We start from the raw sequence: 15,518 nt of genomic DNA on the forward strand, positions 1-15,518 counted from the left end.
ATCCTCCATGGCAAGAGCCTGTGGGCCAGGATCTACTGTGCATGAGGGGGTCTTGCTGGGAGGAGGCTGGGCAGGGAAACAGAAGGGGAGCAGGGCCTGACTGAGCAGAGGAGGCCACTTCTAAGCCTCTCCATCTCTTCTTCCCCATGAAAAAAGGATTTCCTCCTTCCCAAAACCCAGCTTGTCCAGCTGGGTCAGCCTAAGAGAGCCATTGCTGTGTTTCCAAAAGAAATACAGTCAGTTTGTCTCAGGAGAGGCCAAAGGGATGCAAAAGAACTCTCTATGAGGTGCCAGTGCCTCACACCTGTAAATCCCAGCTACTCAGGAGGATAAGATTTAAGGATCATAGTTCAAAGCCAGCCCAGGCAATAAAGTCCATGAGATTCTTCTCTACAATAAATTACTCAGAAAAAGCTGGAAGTAGCTCTGTGGCTCAAGGGGTAGAGTGCTAGCCTTGAGCAAAAAAAGAAGCTCAAGGATAGCTCCCAGCCCTGAGTTCAAGCCCCAGGACTGGCATCAGAGAAAGAGATACTGAGAGAGAAAACTCTTAACTGGGAACCAAAGGTCCCCACACCAGACCTGGAACCATGGGAATCAAGATTCCTTTCTGCCCCTGCAGCTCTTGTGTTTTGGCCTGAGGTTTCCCTCTGGTGTCTGGTGCCCCCTGACGGCTGCCTGGTACCCCGGAAGGGCAGCTTTGGGAAGCACCCTCCACTTCCACCTTCCCCACAGCCCCTCCCACCCGCCAGGGCTGAGCGTGGCCACAGCAGACTTTGTCCAAGCACATCACAGTAATGCCAGGCTACGCAAGACAGCCAGGGTCAGGGATCGAGTATACTGCCCTTCTGTTTACATCAGTGACACTCAATCACTGTCTCCCACAGTTAAATTCACCAAATGCTGGGTATGGATCTGGGCTGGGCACTGGCTGGTGTAGACTGGGTAAATTCAGTTTGGCCATCACTTGGTCCACTAGGTTCCACTTGGTTCCACTACGTGGAACCTTCCACTCAAACCCAGGTTTGAACCCAGCTTCCCCCCTTAGTGCCTCTTGAATGCCTCCTCCACTGTAAGTGGCTTGGGGAATACCACCGTGGTCCGTGGAACAATCCCTACAGTGCTGAAGGTCTCGCACAGGTCACACGCTTTGGGTGATTTGATTTGGCTTTCATTTCCTAGTAAGCCCAAGATGGTGGGTCTTTGTTCCCTGGGGAAGAAAAGACCTGAGATTTTAGATCATGTCATCCACACTGCCTCTCCCAGGGGCAGCCTCAGATCAGAGGGATTTCCCAGGCCTCATATTGGTCCATGGCAGTGTCGGAGCAAGTTTCCCCACCTGCCTTGGGTTCCCAGCCATGCAAAGGCCGCACCCCCCCTCCCACCCCGTGCCTCTCCTACCTCCAGAGCTGCCTTTCAGAGTCTGAAACAACGCTGGCAATCGCCTCTGTCCACTGGCAGTCACTGTTTATTGAGCGCTTACTATGTGCCTGGCATGTGTTCAGAGTTTATATGTGTCTTACTCGTTTTCATCCTCGCCACAAATCCGGGGGTGGGGGGTGTTCAGTGTCAGTGTGATTGTTATCCTTACTATTCGGATTAGGAAACTGAGGCTCAGCAGGGGCCAGGTATAACCTCAGGGTGCCCCCAGGCTATAAATGATAGAACCAGGACTCTTCTACCTACTTCATCTGGCTTGCTTTGCTGCTTGCAGATTAGAGGCCTGACAACCCTGGCCTCCCACAGTGACAGACAACAGGGGAGGGGAAGGGGTAGACTCTCAGAAAGTAGTGACATCTCTGGCTGCTCAGGTGATTGGCGCCAAACATCTCCATCCCTACACCAGAGCCCACATGCAGCTGCCAGAGCCCTGCTCCAAAATGAGGTGGTCTCTCACAGGTGTTCTCCTTTAGAAGTCCTGTGCACCCACGGTCAGAACTGAGGGTGTCCTAGAGGAGTGGCCCTACCTGATCTTGTCCTGCCTGGTGACCCCAGCACCCAAGGGAAGCTTACTTTCTCTAAAGGATGTGGCTTCATGCCAATACCTCCCCCAGTTGGTGCACTTGGCTGCCAGGTTCGCCTCACTCCACTTGTTGTTGAGTAAGAAGAGAAATCTTGAGGCAGACCTGATTGTGCACGCATGTAATCCCAGTCCTTGGGAGGCTAAGACCAGGAGTATTGTAAGTCTAAGGCCAGCCTGGGCTAACCCCTGAAATCCAGAGAGAGAAAGAGAGGGAGGGAGGGGAGAGAGAGAGATAGAGAGAAAGAGAGAGAGAGAGCGAGCAAGCAGACACAGAAGAACAGGACTGGAAGAGACTTAGCTAAATTGTTTCTTTTTTGCAGAAACTACAAGTCCCCTGATTTCCAACCCTTTCCCTCTCCTGCAGAGTAAGTGGCGATCCCATCTTGGGGGGAAGGGGGCAGGGGAGGGGCTGGCAGGGGCAAGGCAGGGTAGGGAAGGATCTCAGCTGGCCTCCCCAGGGCATTGACCTGAGCTTCTGTGGGGACAGACAGGCCTTGGGTCAACCTCCTAGACAGACATAGCAACTGAGGCAGGCCACGAAGGACTAGTGCCAGGCAGATAGAGGAATATGAGCCACAGGGCACAGCCCTGAGCTCCTGGCACACAGCCCTTCCTCCCAATCCTGGATATCCAGAAAGCCTCAGGACTCCTCTTCCGAGCCCATCTCTGCTGTCCTCCTTTTCCTCTTCCCTCTTTTCCCCTCCCCTCCTTCTTTTTTTTAGTTTTTCTGCTTCTTTCCCTTTCTCCATCTTCATCTCTGCCAGGCACTTTTAAAGACTCCCCCTTCTTCCATGCCCCACCCTCCTCCCATCCTGTGGCACCTTCCTTCTTCCTACCTTTCCCAGCCTTCTCCATCTCCTAGATTCTTCTCCAGCTAGTTTCTCAACTTGTGCTGTTGTCTGTTTGTTTCCTTGGTTTTTGTTTGTTGTTGTTGTTGTTTAAATTCATTTGTTTACCTGGCAGACAGCTACCTTTGTGAGTTCCTCAAGCAGAGAGCTGGGCTGTGAAACCCCATAGTCGTGACCTCAGCCCTTAGTAAAGTCTTGATTCTTGCTGTTGTCTTCTCCCTTATGCCCAGCACAGTGCCGGGCACCCAGTAAGCACTCAATAAATAACCACTCCAATGGAGTAAACCATCTCTGTCTGCATGTCTTCTTCTCTCCATCACCCCTGCCTTTCTCCAGCCTCTCCCTGACTGGTTTAGTGACAAGAGAGTGGACAGACTGGGCCAAGAGCCCCAATTTGCACATTTGGGTCCTCCCCCCACTTCCAAAGCCACCTGCAGCCCAGCAAAGGGGTGTCTGGGTTTGTGCTGCCCTCACACGCTGCCTCGTCTCCCCAGAGCCCTACACGTGCGGTGCCTGCGGCATCCAGTTCCAGTTCTACAACAACCTGCTGGAGCACATGCAGTCCCATGCAGGTAAGCAGAGTGGCCTCAGCCAGAACCCACCCTGAGCCCCACTTGGGACACTGCACCCTGCAGGGGAATGGTCACAGAGTGCAGAACCTGCCCTGGGAAAGCACTCCAGGGCTCAGCATGGACTCTGGGAGTGCCAGCAGGAGGGTGGAGTTGAAGGATGCTTTCTGGAGGTTGAGACTCCTGGGCTGCACCTGAAACCAGAGAAAGATGTGGAGATGGGAATTGCATGTGGATGGAGGTCAGGTTGCCCTGAGACAGGGGAGTGGAAAGGCTAGCCCACTGCCTGGGGTGGACAGCCATCTCAGATCTGGCCCTGCACTGCATGCACTCCAAGCTGGAAGCACTGTATTCACATTGGAGCAAGATGGCTGTGACCAGAAGGGTCAGTCCAGAGCAGATTACTAGGCAAGGTAACTTCTGGTACTGCAGGCCTAAGAGCCCAGGGTTGCCTGCAGCACACAGGCTGTGGATCTCCGTTGATTCTCCTGGCCCAGATGTGCCTCTTCCTGGCCTGCAGCTGCAGGCTTTCCCCAGGGTGACATCCACTAGTGACATCTGTCTAGTTTCTATTCAATCAAGTAAAGAACCCACAATCCCAGTGGTTTCTCACATTCCAGCCTGGCGACCCAGGCCTCTCACACCTCCACCTTCACCTAGACCTTTAGAGGCCTCATTTTCTATTACTGCTGGATGGGAAGGAGCCTGTGAGGAAGGTACCCTTGTGCCACTTCAGACCACAAGTGACACATCATAAATGAATGCGTAAATTACAGAGGTGGGCGATGATCACACAGCCTGAATCCATGAGGAGTGTACCCAGAGCTGAGAAAGGAAACGCAAACTTGATGTCGGGGCCCACTAGACACCCTGCACTGGTCCCGCAGGCTCATCGTAAGAGGTATTAGAAATAATCTGTGAAGCCAGGTCTGGTCATGCATGCCTGGAATCCCAGAATTTGGGAGGCCGAAGCAAAAGGATTATGAGTTAGAGGCCAATGTGAATGACATCCCAAAAAAAGAGAGAGAGAGGGAAAAGAAATTTGGAGAACTTAAGTGCTCGGGACACCTTTTGGCTCAGTGATTGCTCACTGCTCTTTTTTCCACTGTTGTTATCACTGTCTTTATTTGTGTGTGTGTCTCATATACTACTATATACCCTGGGTGCTATACACAGTACCCACAGTATACTACTTGTTGGTTCCCATAGCCTTTAGGGAAGCTTATTATGTATTTCTAATGAACTCTTTAAAGTCAGGACAGAGTCCTGAGTGATGGGCAAACATCTGAGCCCCAGTTCCTCTTCATGGCCACATCTCTCAAGCAAGGGCACTCAGACCCCAGGTCCTTTGCTTCTGAGCTCACTCTTGGCTTTCCGAGACCCCTACTCCCTCCTCACGGACTTTGCTGTCAGCCATGCCCTCCACCAAAGGCTTAAGGGAATCCGACTTGCCCATACCCTCTGCAGGAACTAGCAGCTCTGGGCCCATGACAAAACTGAGTCCTAAGCGCTACATCCCTGCTACGCACAATTCTCCCACTCTGAAACCTAGACCCTCCACTTCCCTCTACCATCCTGGTTTCCTGCCTGGCTTCCTGTGCTTTCCCAGCCCCCTGGTAGTTTGCGGGGTGGGGGTGGGGGGTGCTGGAGGAGAGACTGACATTATTAAAATGCAAATGGAAGCTGAGCCTGGAAGTAGCCCTGCTTCTCCAAGTATCTACCTCAGTCTCCCCAGGAATGGTGGATGTCAGTTCTGGTCCCGAGAAATGCCTTCCCACCATCCAGCACAAAGCCAGGCTGAATCCCAGCCTGGCTGAAGTAGGATTAAAGGATTGGCCCTATGGAGAGAAATTAAGCATCCTGAGCCACGCAGTTCACAGCACGGCTGATAAAGGAGGAGGATCAGCCTCCAATGAAGCCACGCTCGCTCGTTAAGAGGCTGTGAATGGCACAGGCTAATTCTCCCTAATAAACTTCCCCTCCATACTGCAGGGAGCCTGTCTGCCCTGGTGACAGTTCGGCAGCCGTGTTGACAGTAACCATACGAAGGAATGATAGCCATCATTAGTGAGTGCTTGTATGTGAGGCACAGTCAGTGGGACTCGTCACGGGTGGCTGCATCAGCTCTTCCCACTGAGCTGCTGGCACTGTCATACCTTTTCTCACATGAAGGACCAAAGCTCAGAGGACAACACTGGCCCTTTGACAGTCACCAGGTCATCAAAACTTGTGACCATTTACCTTCAGAGTTCTGTGCGGAAATGGAGGCCCTGAGTAGTTAAGTTGCATAGGGTTATACGATCTGCTCTGAAGAGCAAAGCTCTGTGCTGCAGGGGTTGGCCCTGTGGCTGTGAGTAGAGATGACCCCCTCAAGGTCAGCCACCTCTTCCCATGTTAAGACCCAGTCAGGATGCAAGCGTTGGGACTTGCTGTGCAAGTGACTGGGGTAGTACTTGTCTAACACACTGGCGGGAGCCAGGCCTGGTTTCCATCCCTTAGAGACACCTCATTACTCTGGACTTCAGTTTTCTTGTCTGTGAAGAGGGATCACAGGACTTGAGATGGCTAGGTGCAGATGGCTCACACCGTCTATCATCTTGATAATGTGTGAGGCTGAAGCCTGTAATTCAAAGTCAGCCTGGGCAGAAAAGTCTGACAGACTACCTCTCCTATTAAGAAGCAAAATGGTGACTCAAAGCAGTTTGATACCATCTAGGGGTATGATACCATCCTTTCTTTTCAACACTAAATAAATAATTATGATACAGGAAAAGCTGGAGCAGAAGTAAAGTTTATTTGAAAGTGAGAATAAGGATCCAGGGAAACTGAGGAAAAACTTTTAGCTACTGGCAGGTTGGTACGAAGCCCTATCCAGGATTGCCTTATGCTGTGTAAGGTTGTCTACCCACTTTCCTGGCAAGAAAAAGGAAGAGGAGAGTACTCAGTGCAAGAGGTTATGAAGTGGGCCCTGAAATACTCCTTTTGGGCAAGTCTCAGCTGTCCTGACTTCTCCTCACCCCATAGAGAGGGTTTTCTGACCCCTGCTTGGGTCTGCTTAATCCATTGTACAACAAACAATATTTCACATACTGTCAGACCAAAAATCCCCTCCCTGACCATGCACCTCTGTAATGATTCCCTTCTCCCACTGCTTGCTTTCCTTCTGGTTTTGCCTTTACTTGAATTCTTGAATTCCATGCATATGGAACTCTTGAGTAGGCTTTTATTTCTGACTTCTTGCCTTTCTCCTATTTTTCCTATACTGGGATTTGAACTCAAGCTTGCTTGCTCAGTTGGCACTCTACCCCTTGAGCCATGGTTCCAGCCCTGCTTTTTTGCTGGATAATTGGAGATGGCATCTCATGGACTTTTCTGCCTGTGCTAGCCTAGACCGCTATCCTCTAGCTCTCAGCCTCTTGAATAGTTTGGATTATAGGAGGTATACTACTTAGTTTGCATACTTTTGTTCATCCATATTCAGTGATTTGTAATTCCTTTGTAGCAGTAAACAATATTCCATTGTTTAGATATGTCAGTTTATTCATTCACCAACCGATAGATATTTAGGTCTCTACTTTGGGCTATGATGAGTGAAACTGACCTTGTCTGGGTGTAAAGTGGACATGCTGGGATGAGGATTAGATTCCCAGGTCACATGGGAACAGTGCCGCTGCAATGTGTTTGAGGTTTTGATTTCTCCAGTTTTGCCCACACCTCCTATTAAGTTACTTGTGGCACTCATATCTTCATGAGATTTGCTCTTTTTCAGACACTTAATGGTATTAAAAGTGCTTTTTTAATGGACTTCTTAGCATTTATATCTCTTCTTTCAAGAAATACCTATTCTGATCCTTGGCCCATGTTTTCAATTTCATTTTTTTCATCTTTTTACTGAGTTGTAACAGTTCTCTGTATATTCTAGATTCAAGACCCTTATGGCAATTTGATTTGCACATGTATCTTTTCTATTCTGTGGGTTTGTCTTTTCATTTCTTAATGCTCTCCTTTGAAGCATAAAACATTGCAATTTTGATGAAAACCTTCCCTTTTATAACCCTTCCTTTTTTTGGTTTTGGTTTTGCCATCCTGGTACTTGAACTCAGGGCCTGGGGACTGTCCTTGAGCTTTCCCAAAGGTAGCACTCTACCATCTGAACCACAGTACCACTTCTAGCCTTTTCTGTGTATGTGGTACCAAGGAATTGAACCAGGGCTTCATGTGTGCTAGGCAAGCACTCTACCACTAGGCCCCACTCCAGGTCCCAATACTTTCATAGTTTATACATTTAGTATCACATCTGAAATAAACATTACCTAACCTGTCACAAACTGCTGACTCCATGGGTTTTTGTTTTGCTTTGTTTTATGTTTTCTTCTATGAATTTTATGGTTTTAGCTCTTAGTTCTGGATTCTCTTTTGAGTCAGTTTTTTGTATATGGTCTAAAGTAAGAGTCCAACTTCATTCTTTTATATGTGGGCATCCATTAGTACCATAGTTTTGGTTAATAAGACTTTAAGAGTGCCTTATTAGCTAACTCTATCATCTCTATCATACCCAGTTCTATTTCTGTTCATTAGTTATTTATTGAGTACTTGATAATGTGAATTGTACATTTTACTGGGTACTGGAATACACTGCATTTCTTTTTCTTTTTCTTTTTTCTTTTTTTTTTGTGCTCATATACTGGAGCTTGAACTTGGGGCCCTGTGTTCTTGATGAGTTGTATTGCATAAGGCTGGCACTTCTACCAGTTCAACCACAACTCATCGTCTAGCTTTTTGCTGGTTAATTGAAGGTAAAGGTATTGAGGATTTATCTGCCAAAGCTGGCCTTGTACCTCAATCCTCAGATCTCAGCCTCTTGAGTAGCTAGGATTACAGGCATGAACTACCAGCACCCAGTTCCCTTGTATTTCTTGAAAGAATGTTGGACTTGACCTACAGTTTAGTTTCTTTCTCAAGAACATGATTATGCATTTGAGGCGTGCTCTTCAAGATACCAGGCAGCCAGCCAGGCTCTGGTGGCTCATGCCTTTAATCCTAGCTACTTGGGAAGCTTAGAATATTAAAATCTTGGTACAAGGCCAACCTGAGCAGGAAAGTTCAAAGAGAGTTGGGTGTAGTGGCTTGCACCTGTTATTCTAGCTATGACAATAAAGCCTAGCAGGCAGTTCACACCCTGGTGTGCATACATAGGCAGGAAGTACAGTCAAAAAACATCAGGAGAAAACAAGGATGCCAGCATGGCAACATAATAATCTCACCTCTCCAGCAAGTATGAGGCCCTGAATTCAATCCCTCTACTATATAAAAAGAAAAGCAGACATGGCACTGCCTTTAATATCTGGTGAATTTAGTTTCATCAAAACAAACATTTGCTGAATTTCTCATGCACTGAAACATTTGTCTCACCTCTCCTTTGTCTCATTTTCTTTTTTTTTATTATTTAGACACTTTATTTCTTTTTTAATATTCTTTTTTATTGTAATTAATAGAAGAGTTACATTATATTCTCCAGATAGAAGGTGTATTACTTCACACACACTGATACATTCTCATGTTTTTGTCCCCATTTCCCTCCCCCCACCCCCTCCCCTTATCTTGTTTTCCCCCTTTCCCTATCCTGTTTCAAATAAACAAATAAACGTTCCTTTGTCTCATTTTCTGTATGAGCTTGAGAAAACCTTCTATCTGGACCTCAGTTCCCATGTTTTCCAGTGAAAGGGAAAGGGTTGGTAATTGAGTGCTTCAAGTCATATAGGTAAACACTGGTTTTATTTTGTTCCTTTAATCCCCAGTAAATACACTGGAAAGACAACACACAGAAGTAAAAGAATGTGAGGTACTTCTGAGCCCTTAGTTCTGGGATTGTGGGAAGGCTAGCCTCAGGTTCCCACTGGCTAAAAGTTTCCCTTAATCCCAGGCATGGAGTCAGCCCTCTCTGTCTGTGTTAGCTGTCTGTGTGGGTCTTCCATCCGCTGTGATGACCAGAGATGAGGCTTTGCTAACATAAATCATTGCCTGAAGTGAGCCAGGACTTAACCCAGGCCACACCGCACTCTTTCTCTGGACTCTCGTGAGAATGAGAACTGGTCTGCCACCTCTTGTGCTTCATGGTAATGCTGTCTCCATTGTGTCTACAGCCGACAATGAAAACAACATCACCTCCAACCAGTCCCGATCTCCACCTGCCGTCGTGGAAGAGAAGTGGAAACCTCAGGCCCAGAGGAATAGCGCCAACAATAGTAGGTCTCCTGAGCAAGGGATCCATCCAGGGGCCCCGGGAGGTCCTGAGGCTCCCACTATACTATCCCATTCACCCCTGTTCCCTCCACCTATGTCTCCTGTGGGGCCCAAGGTGACAGATACACAGCACATTCACACTCAAGACCTCATTGCAGGAGTTCTTAACATACAAGGTGAGCAGAGGGAGGCTTTTTTTTAAAAAAAATTATAATTATGATTAGAGAGCACTAGTGTCAGGATCACAACCAGAGCCCACATTTCCATGATTTCTATGGGCTGTGCTTTTCTGACCCTGAGCCAGCCTGAATGGAGGAAGAAATGAGATTGCTTGTGATCACAGGTCTAGGTAATAACACCTATGGCCAGCACGTTACGTACTTACCCTAAGTACCATTCCCATACCTGTGGCCGGCATTACTAGTCGACTGCAAAGCTTGATCCCTGTGAGACATGTGAGAAGCAGCCTGCCACGACAACACGTGCGCGAGATAAAACTCATTTGTCATTTCTAAGCTACCAGATCAAACACCCAGGAAATGCCAGAATGAATCTGTTCTCTCTCCCTCCCTCCCTCTCTCTCCCTCTGTGTCTGTCTCTATGTGTGTGTCTCTCTGTCCCTGTCATTCTCTGTGTCACTGTGTCTGTCTCTGTCTCTCCTTCTCCCTCTCCCTCCCTCCCTCCCCCCCCACTCTCTCTCTCTCTCTCTCTGTCCTGGCAGCAACAAGCAGTGGTCTACCATCCAACAGCATGATCCCAGAGAAGGAGCGACAGAACATTGCAGAGCGGCTGCTGAGGGTCATGTGTGCTGACCTGGGGGCATTGAGTGTGGTCAGCGGGAAAGAGTTCCTCAAGTTAGCCCAGACCTTGGTCGACAGCGGTGCCCGCTATGGGGCCTTCTCGGTCACCGAGATCCTAGGCAACTTTAACACTCTGGCATTGAAGCACCTGCCTCGCATGTACAACCAGGTGAAGGTGAAAGTGACCTGTGCCCTGGGCAGCAACGCCTGCCTGGGCATCGGCGTCACTTGCCACTCGCAGAGCGTCGGCCCCGACTCCTGCTACATCCTCACGGCCTACCAGGCCGAGGGCAACCACATCAAGAGCTATGTGCTGGGCGTGAAGGGTGCGGACATGCGTGACAGCGGCGACCTGGTGCACCACTGGGTGCAGAACGTGCTGTCAGAGTTCGTCATGTCAGAGATCCGGACGGTGTACGTGACGGACTGCCGGGTGAGCACGTCAGCCTTCTCGAAGGCTGGCATGTGCCTTCGCTGCTCGGCCTGTGCCTTGAACTCGGTGGTGCAGAGTGTGCTGAGCAAGCGGACACTGCAGGCCCGCAGCATGCACGAGGTCATCGAGCTGCTCAACGTGTGTGAGGACCTGGCGGGTTCCACGGGCCTCGCCAAGGAGACCTTTGGGTCCCTGGAGGAGACGTCGCCACCGCCCTGCTGGAACTCAGTGACGGACTCCCTGCTGCTGGTGCACGAGCGCTACGAGCAGATCTGTGAATTCTACAGCCGGGCTAAGAAGATGAACCTCATCCAGAGCCTCAACAAACACCTGCTGAGCAACCTGGCCGCCATCCTGACGCCTGTGAAGCAGGCCGTCATCGAGCTGAGCAACGAGAGCCAGCCCACCCTGCAGCTCGTGCTGCCCACCTACGTGCGGCTGGAGAAGCTGTTCACGGCCAAGGCCAACGACGCGGGCACCGTCAGCAAGCTCTGCCACCTCTTCCTCGAGGCCCTCAAAGAGAACTTCAAGGTGCACCCGGCCCACAAGGTGGCTATGATCCTGGACCCGCAACAGAAGCTACGGCCTGTGCCACCCTACCAGCACGAGGAGATCATTGGCAAGGTCTGCGAGCTCATCAACGAGGTGAAGGAATCCTGGACGGAGGAGACCGACTTCGAACCCACCGCCAAGAAGGCCCGCGCCACCCCCGGTGAGCACCCCGCAGCTCAGGAGGACGACAGGCTAGGGAAGAATGAAGTGTACGATTACCTGCAGGAACCCCTTTTCCAGGCCACCCCTGATCTCTTCCAGTACTGGTCGTGCGTGACCCAAAAGCACACGAAACTGGCCAAGCTTGCCTTCTGGCTGCTGGCTGTTCCAGCTGTGGGGGCTCGAAGTGGGTGTGTAAATATGTGTGAGCAGGCACTTCTGATCAAAAGGAGGCGGCTACTCAGCCCAGAAGACATGAACAAGCTCATGTTTCTGAAATCTAACATGCTTTAAGATGCAACTTCAGAAAATTAAGACAAAAAAAAAAACTTAAAAAAAAAAAGAGACAAGAGAACATTAGGGAAGGAAGAATAATTAAGAAACACAACACTGTCACAAACAAAGGAAAGGAATATAAGTTCTAAACACTGTGGACCTCATTATAAACACCCCCTCCCCCCAGGAAACTTAAGTGCTTTTTTTCCCCATGTATGTGTGTGTGTGCATGTATGTCCACACCCACACGTGTGTCCATACATGCAGGCCATGGGTGTGGGGTATGGGGCGGGCTTCACGCTCCAATACTGGCTGGAAAAGCTCCACACACGTGTGTGTGCACACACATACAACCCTGGTGCACATGCACACGCCCATTTGCAGGTGTGTGCATGCAGTTGGGTGTGTCAGGAAAGCCGGAAAGAGGGAGATGGTTCACCTTTTCTCCAGCAGGGGCTCTGTAGAAGGACTCCATTTTCAGGTGCGCAGATTGGGAGAAGCCAATACAAGCTGTGCGGTTGGTCAGGCGGCTAAGATTCCAAATGAGTGACTCAGTGATGCCCTTCTGGTTCCTTCTTCTCCATCTCCCACCCCCTCCCCTGAATCCCCACCCCCCACCAACCCCTGCTGCAGCCCCAGTCACTCTGCCACGGATTTCTCCAAACTGCATTCGATGGACAGTTTCTGCACTGGACTTTGTTTCTCGTTCACCTTCAGGGCATTGAGCTGTTGTCTGTTTCGGTGATTCCCACTCCAGGGTGTTACCAGTGGGGCAGCTGCTTTAGAAACACACTTATCTATCTCCCCCAAAAATCAGGAAAGGAGACTTTCAAGAATATAAAAGCTGATGTTTTGCTTTTTAATATAAGAGAGAGAGGGAAAAACAGACTTTTTTCCCTAGAGAAGTATAGTTAAATGTTACCACTCATTAATTTTTTCCAACATTTGAGCAATGTTTGTCTTTTTTGAGGGGGGGCTCATTTTGGGGAGGGGTTCATTTTTTTTCCAGATTTGATTTTGACTCTGCTAGGAAGCACTGAATGTCAGTAACTTACGTTTCAGAGTTTTTCTGTTTTGTTTTTGACTTGGCCTCAAGTCATACCTGTAAACTAGCTCATCTCAGTGTTATGTTCTCTATCGTAAGATTTTTCTCATCTTTTGCTGGGAGAACAGTTCTGATTTCACATTGTTCAGACAGCCAAGACCAAGCTCATTCATGATGGCGCTGGCTGGAGACCGGGCTGGCTGGTTCCTCAGATGTGGGGTTTGGTGGAAGCTGCAGGGAGTGGCATGTGGCCTAGGGGTCTTCTGAATGTAAGCAAAGACCCATCTACTGATTGGCTGTCTGTACGAGGGCATTTGACTCCTGTACCCAGACTGCTTCACTCCTCACCTCATCCCAGGCCTGATCTGATCCATATTCACATCTGCCACACCCCAGACCCACAGTCTCTCCTACCCCCTACCTTGGAGTCCCAGAACCTTCATGGTGAGGGGATCGTCCGCAGCCCTCAGAGGTCTCACCAGGCCCCCAGGCCTCCACCCAGGACAGCAGCTGTAAATAATGCGGTCTGAACAGCTGTTGTCCAGAGGTGGATGCATTCAACTCCATGCTGTGAAAGGGGTCACTGCTGACCTCCCCCCTCCCCCCCCCCAAGCCAGGAACAACCAAGCTTCTGCACACAGTCTCGATGTGATAAGTGACAAGGGGAAGATGGACTGTGACCCCACACCTCTCCATGTCGCTGAGCTGCTGGTCCCACAGCCCTGTGGTGACCACAGCTGTGAGATGCTTATGCTTTGGCTGAGAAGAGCCACCACTGGGAGGAAGGGGGAACGTGCCAAGGCAACTTCTACCATCCTGGGGATGGGCTAGGAGGGCACCCCCTTCCCAGGAATAAAGCATTACTCAACTGTGAGATACCTCGACTACAAAAAAGCACTGTACAGCCCTCTCCCACTGAGACCCCCAACAGGATGGGGTGAAGGTGGTTTAGGAACTCAAGAAGGCTTAGGATTGTGATTGTGGGTCCAGAATACTGTCCTCGGGAACCAGGCCTGCACATTTCACCTCATGAGAGAACGAACCCAGCTCTCACCTGCAGAGCCTTGGACACTGAAATGAACCACATGGGCCATTTCCACATTCACTCCAGCAAGCCGTGGTCTCAGGAACACCATTCAGGCACCTCTCCTGGAGAAAGTTGGCATCTTGAACTCAAGTTTCTCCATCAGAAGATCTTGTGTCCACAGGGAATGGGGAATGGGAGAAGGGAGGACCCAGGCAGAAACCAAATGTCATTCCCTCGAGAATATGGAAACATCTGCAGATTTTTCTGTTGGGTCACCTCCTGAAAGATGAGCTATGGGTTGTTGATCAACAGATGCCTCCAGTCTGGCAGAGCTGCCAGAAATAGGGCCTTCACCCATCACTTGGCGCTACACAGGGAATATAGGAGCTGCCCACTTAGTGGGCAGAGCCTTGGAGCCTGCTTTGACTCCACCCGGAGCAGAGCTGGGCTGCTGTGCTGCTGTGCTGGGTTGTGCTGGCTGTCAGAGCAGCTCCACTCTCCAGCAAAGCCAGGACATGCAGTTAGAGCACTTAGAGGTCTCCTGTTTGGAACACGAGATGTCCTCCAGAAGGAAAACTAGTGAATCATATTCAACTCAAGGTTTGGGGTCATGGTTGTCACCAACTCTGGTTCGTGTGTGTGTGTGTGTGTGTGTGTGTGTGTGTGTGTGTGTGTGTGCTGGCACTCTAGCACTAGAGCCATACCTCAACTTCTGGCTATTTGGTGGTTAATTGGAAAAAAAAGTTTCATTTGACTTTTCGGCCCCAGCTGGCTTGGAATAGTAATCCTCAGATCTCTGCCTCCTGTGTAGCTAGGATTCAGGTTTCAGCCTCCAGCTTCTGTTCTTTTGCACTTTGGTTCAGTACACAGGACTTCATGTGCCATTGTGAGTTTGATGTGATGCCCCTGGATTCTGGGCAGCTTCACCTGCATAGATAAGGAAGTAATAAGCAGTCATTCTGCTCTCGGGCTCCCCAGACCCTCTTCTCACCAACAAGGCCATACCTCTCGGGCAGGCCATCCTTAAGGGCAAATCTCGCTGCCACAGACAGCTGGATACAATCCAAAGATCTCACAAGTCCAACCACTGGCTCCTTATCTCCAGCAATATCCACCTTACCAAACTCTAGCTCTGCCAAAGGACTGAGCCAGGCTCTTCCAGTTCATCCTCCTGGTGCCTGACCTGGCCTTGACCTTCAGAAAGATGTTCCTTGTCTCCTTCCCAGCTCTACAGCCACCCTAGGTCACTCCACCATAGACCTTTGAGGGGTGACAGACCAGGAAGTTGGGGGCATTTCCTATTCTCTGCAGTTCAAGATGGCCATCCAATGACCGATACAGCTTCCCTGAGCCATGCATTTCCCAGGACAAATGACCTCTGTTGGCACATCCACAGACCCAAATTACATTTCCATTTCCGGGGAGGGGTGGTGATTCTCCCTCTTCAGATGTCAAGTTTTTGCCAACAAAGCCCAAGCCATGGATGGCCTCAGATTCAGAGTGGCTGAATGATCTCGAGTCTGTGAGGTGTGATGACGCCATCCTG

General features: G+C 49.7%; 1 protein-coding gene across 1 annotated transcript in view; it reads left to right on the forward strand.

Annotated features, from left to right (window-relative positions):
• Positions 1-12,844, forward strand: part of Znf618 (zinc finger protein 618) — a 147,408-nt gene extending 134,564 nt beyond the window's left edge. Inside the window, exons 14-17 of the mRNA XM_090330482.1 lie at positions 2,341-2,385; positions 3,363-3,440; positions 9,581-9,682; positions 10,402-12,844. Coding sequence (XP_090186608.1) covers positions 2,341-2,385; positions 3,363-3,440; positions 9,581-9,682; positions 10,402-11,918 — 1,742 coding nt within the window. The 3' untranslated portion in view covers positions 11,919-12,844. The remainder of the gene's footprint in view (positions 1-2,340; positions 2,386-3,362; positions 3,441-9,580; positions 9,683-10,401) is intronic.
• Positions 12,845-15,518: the final 2,674 nt, after the last annotated feature.

The sequence above is a fragment of the Megascapheus bottae genome, chromosome 3, assembly GCF_031878675.1.
Source record: "Megascapheus bottae isolate mThoBot1 chromosome 3, mThoBot2.hap1, whole genome shotgun sequence".
Classification (NCBI taxonomy): Eukaryota; Metazoa; Chordata; class Mammalia; order Rodentia; family Geomyidae; genus Megascapheus; species Megascapheus bottae.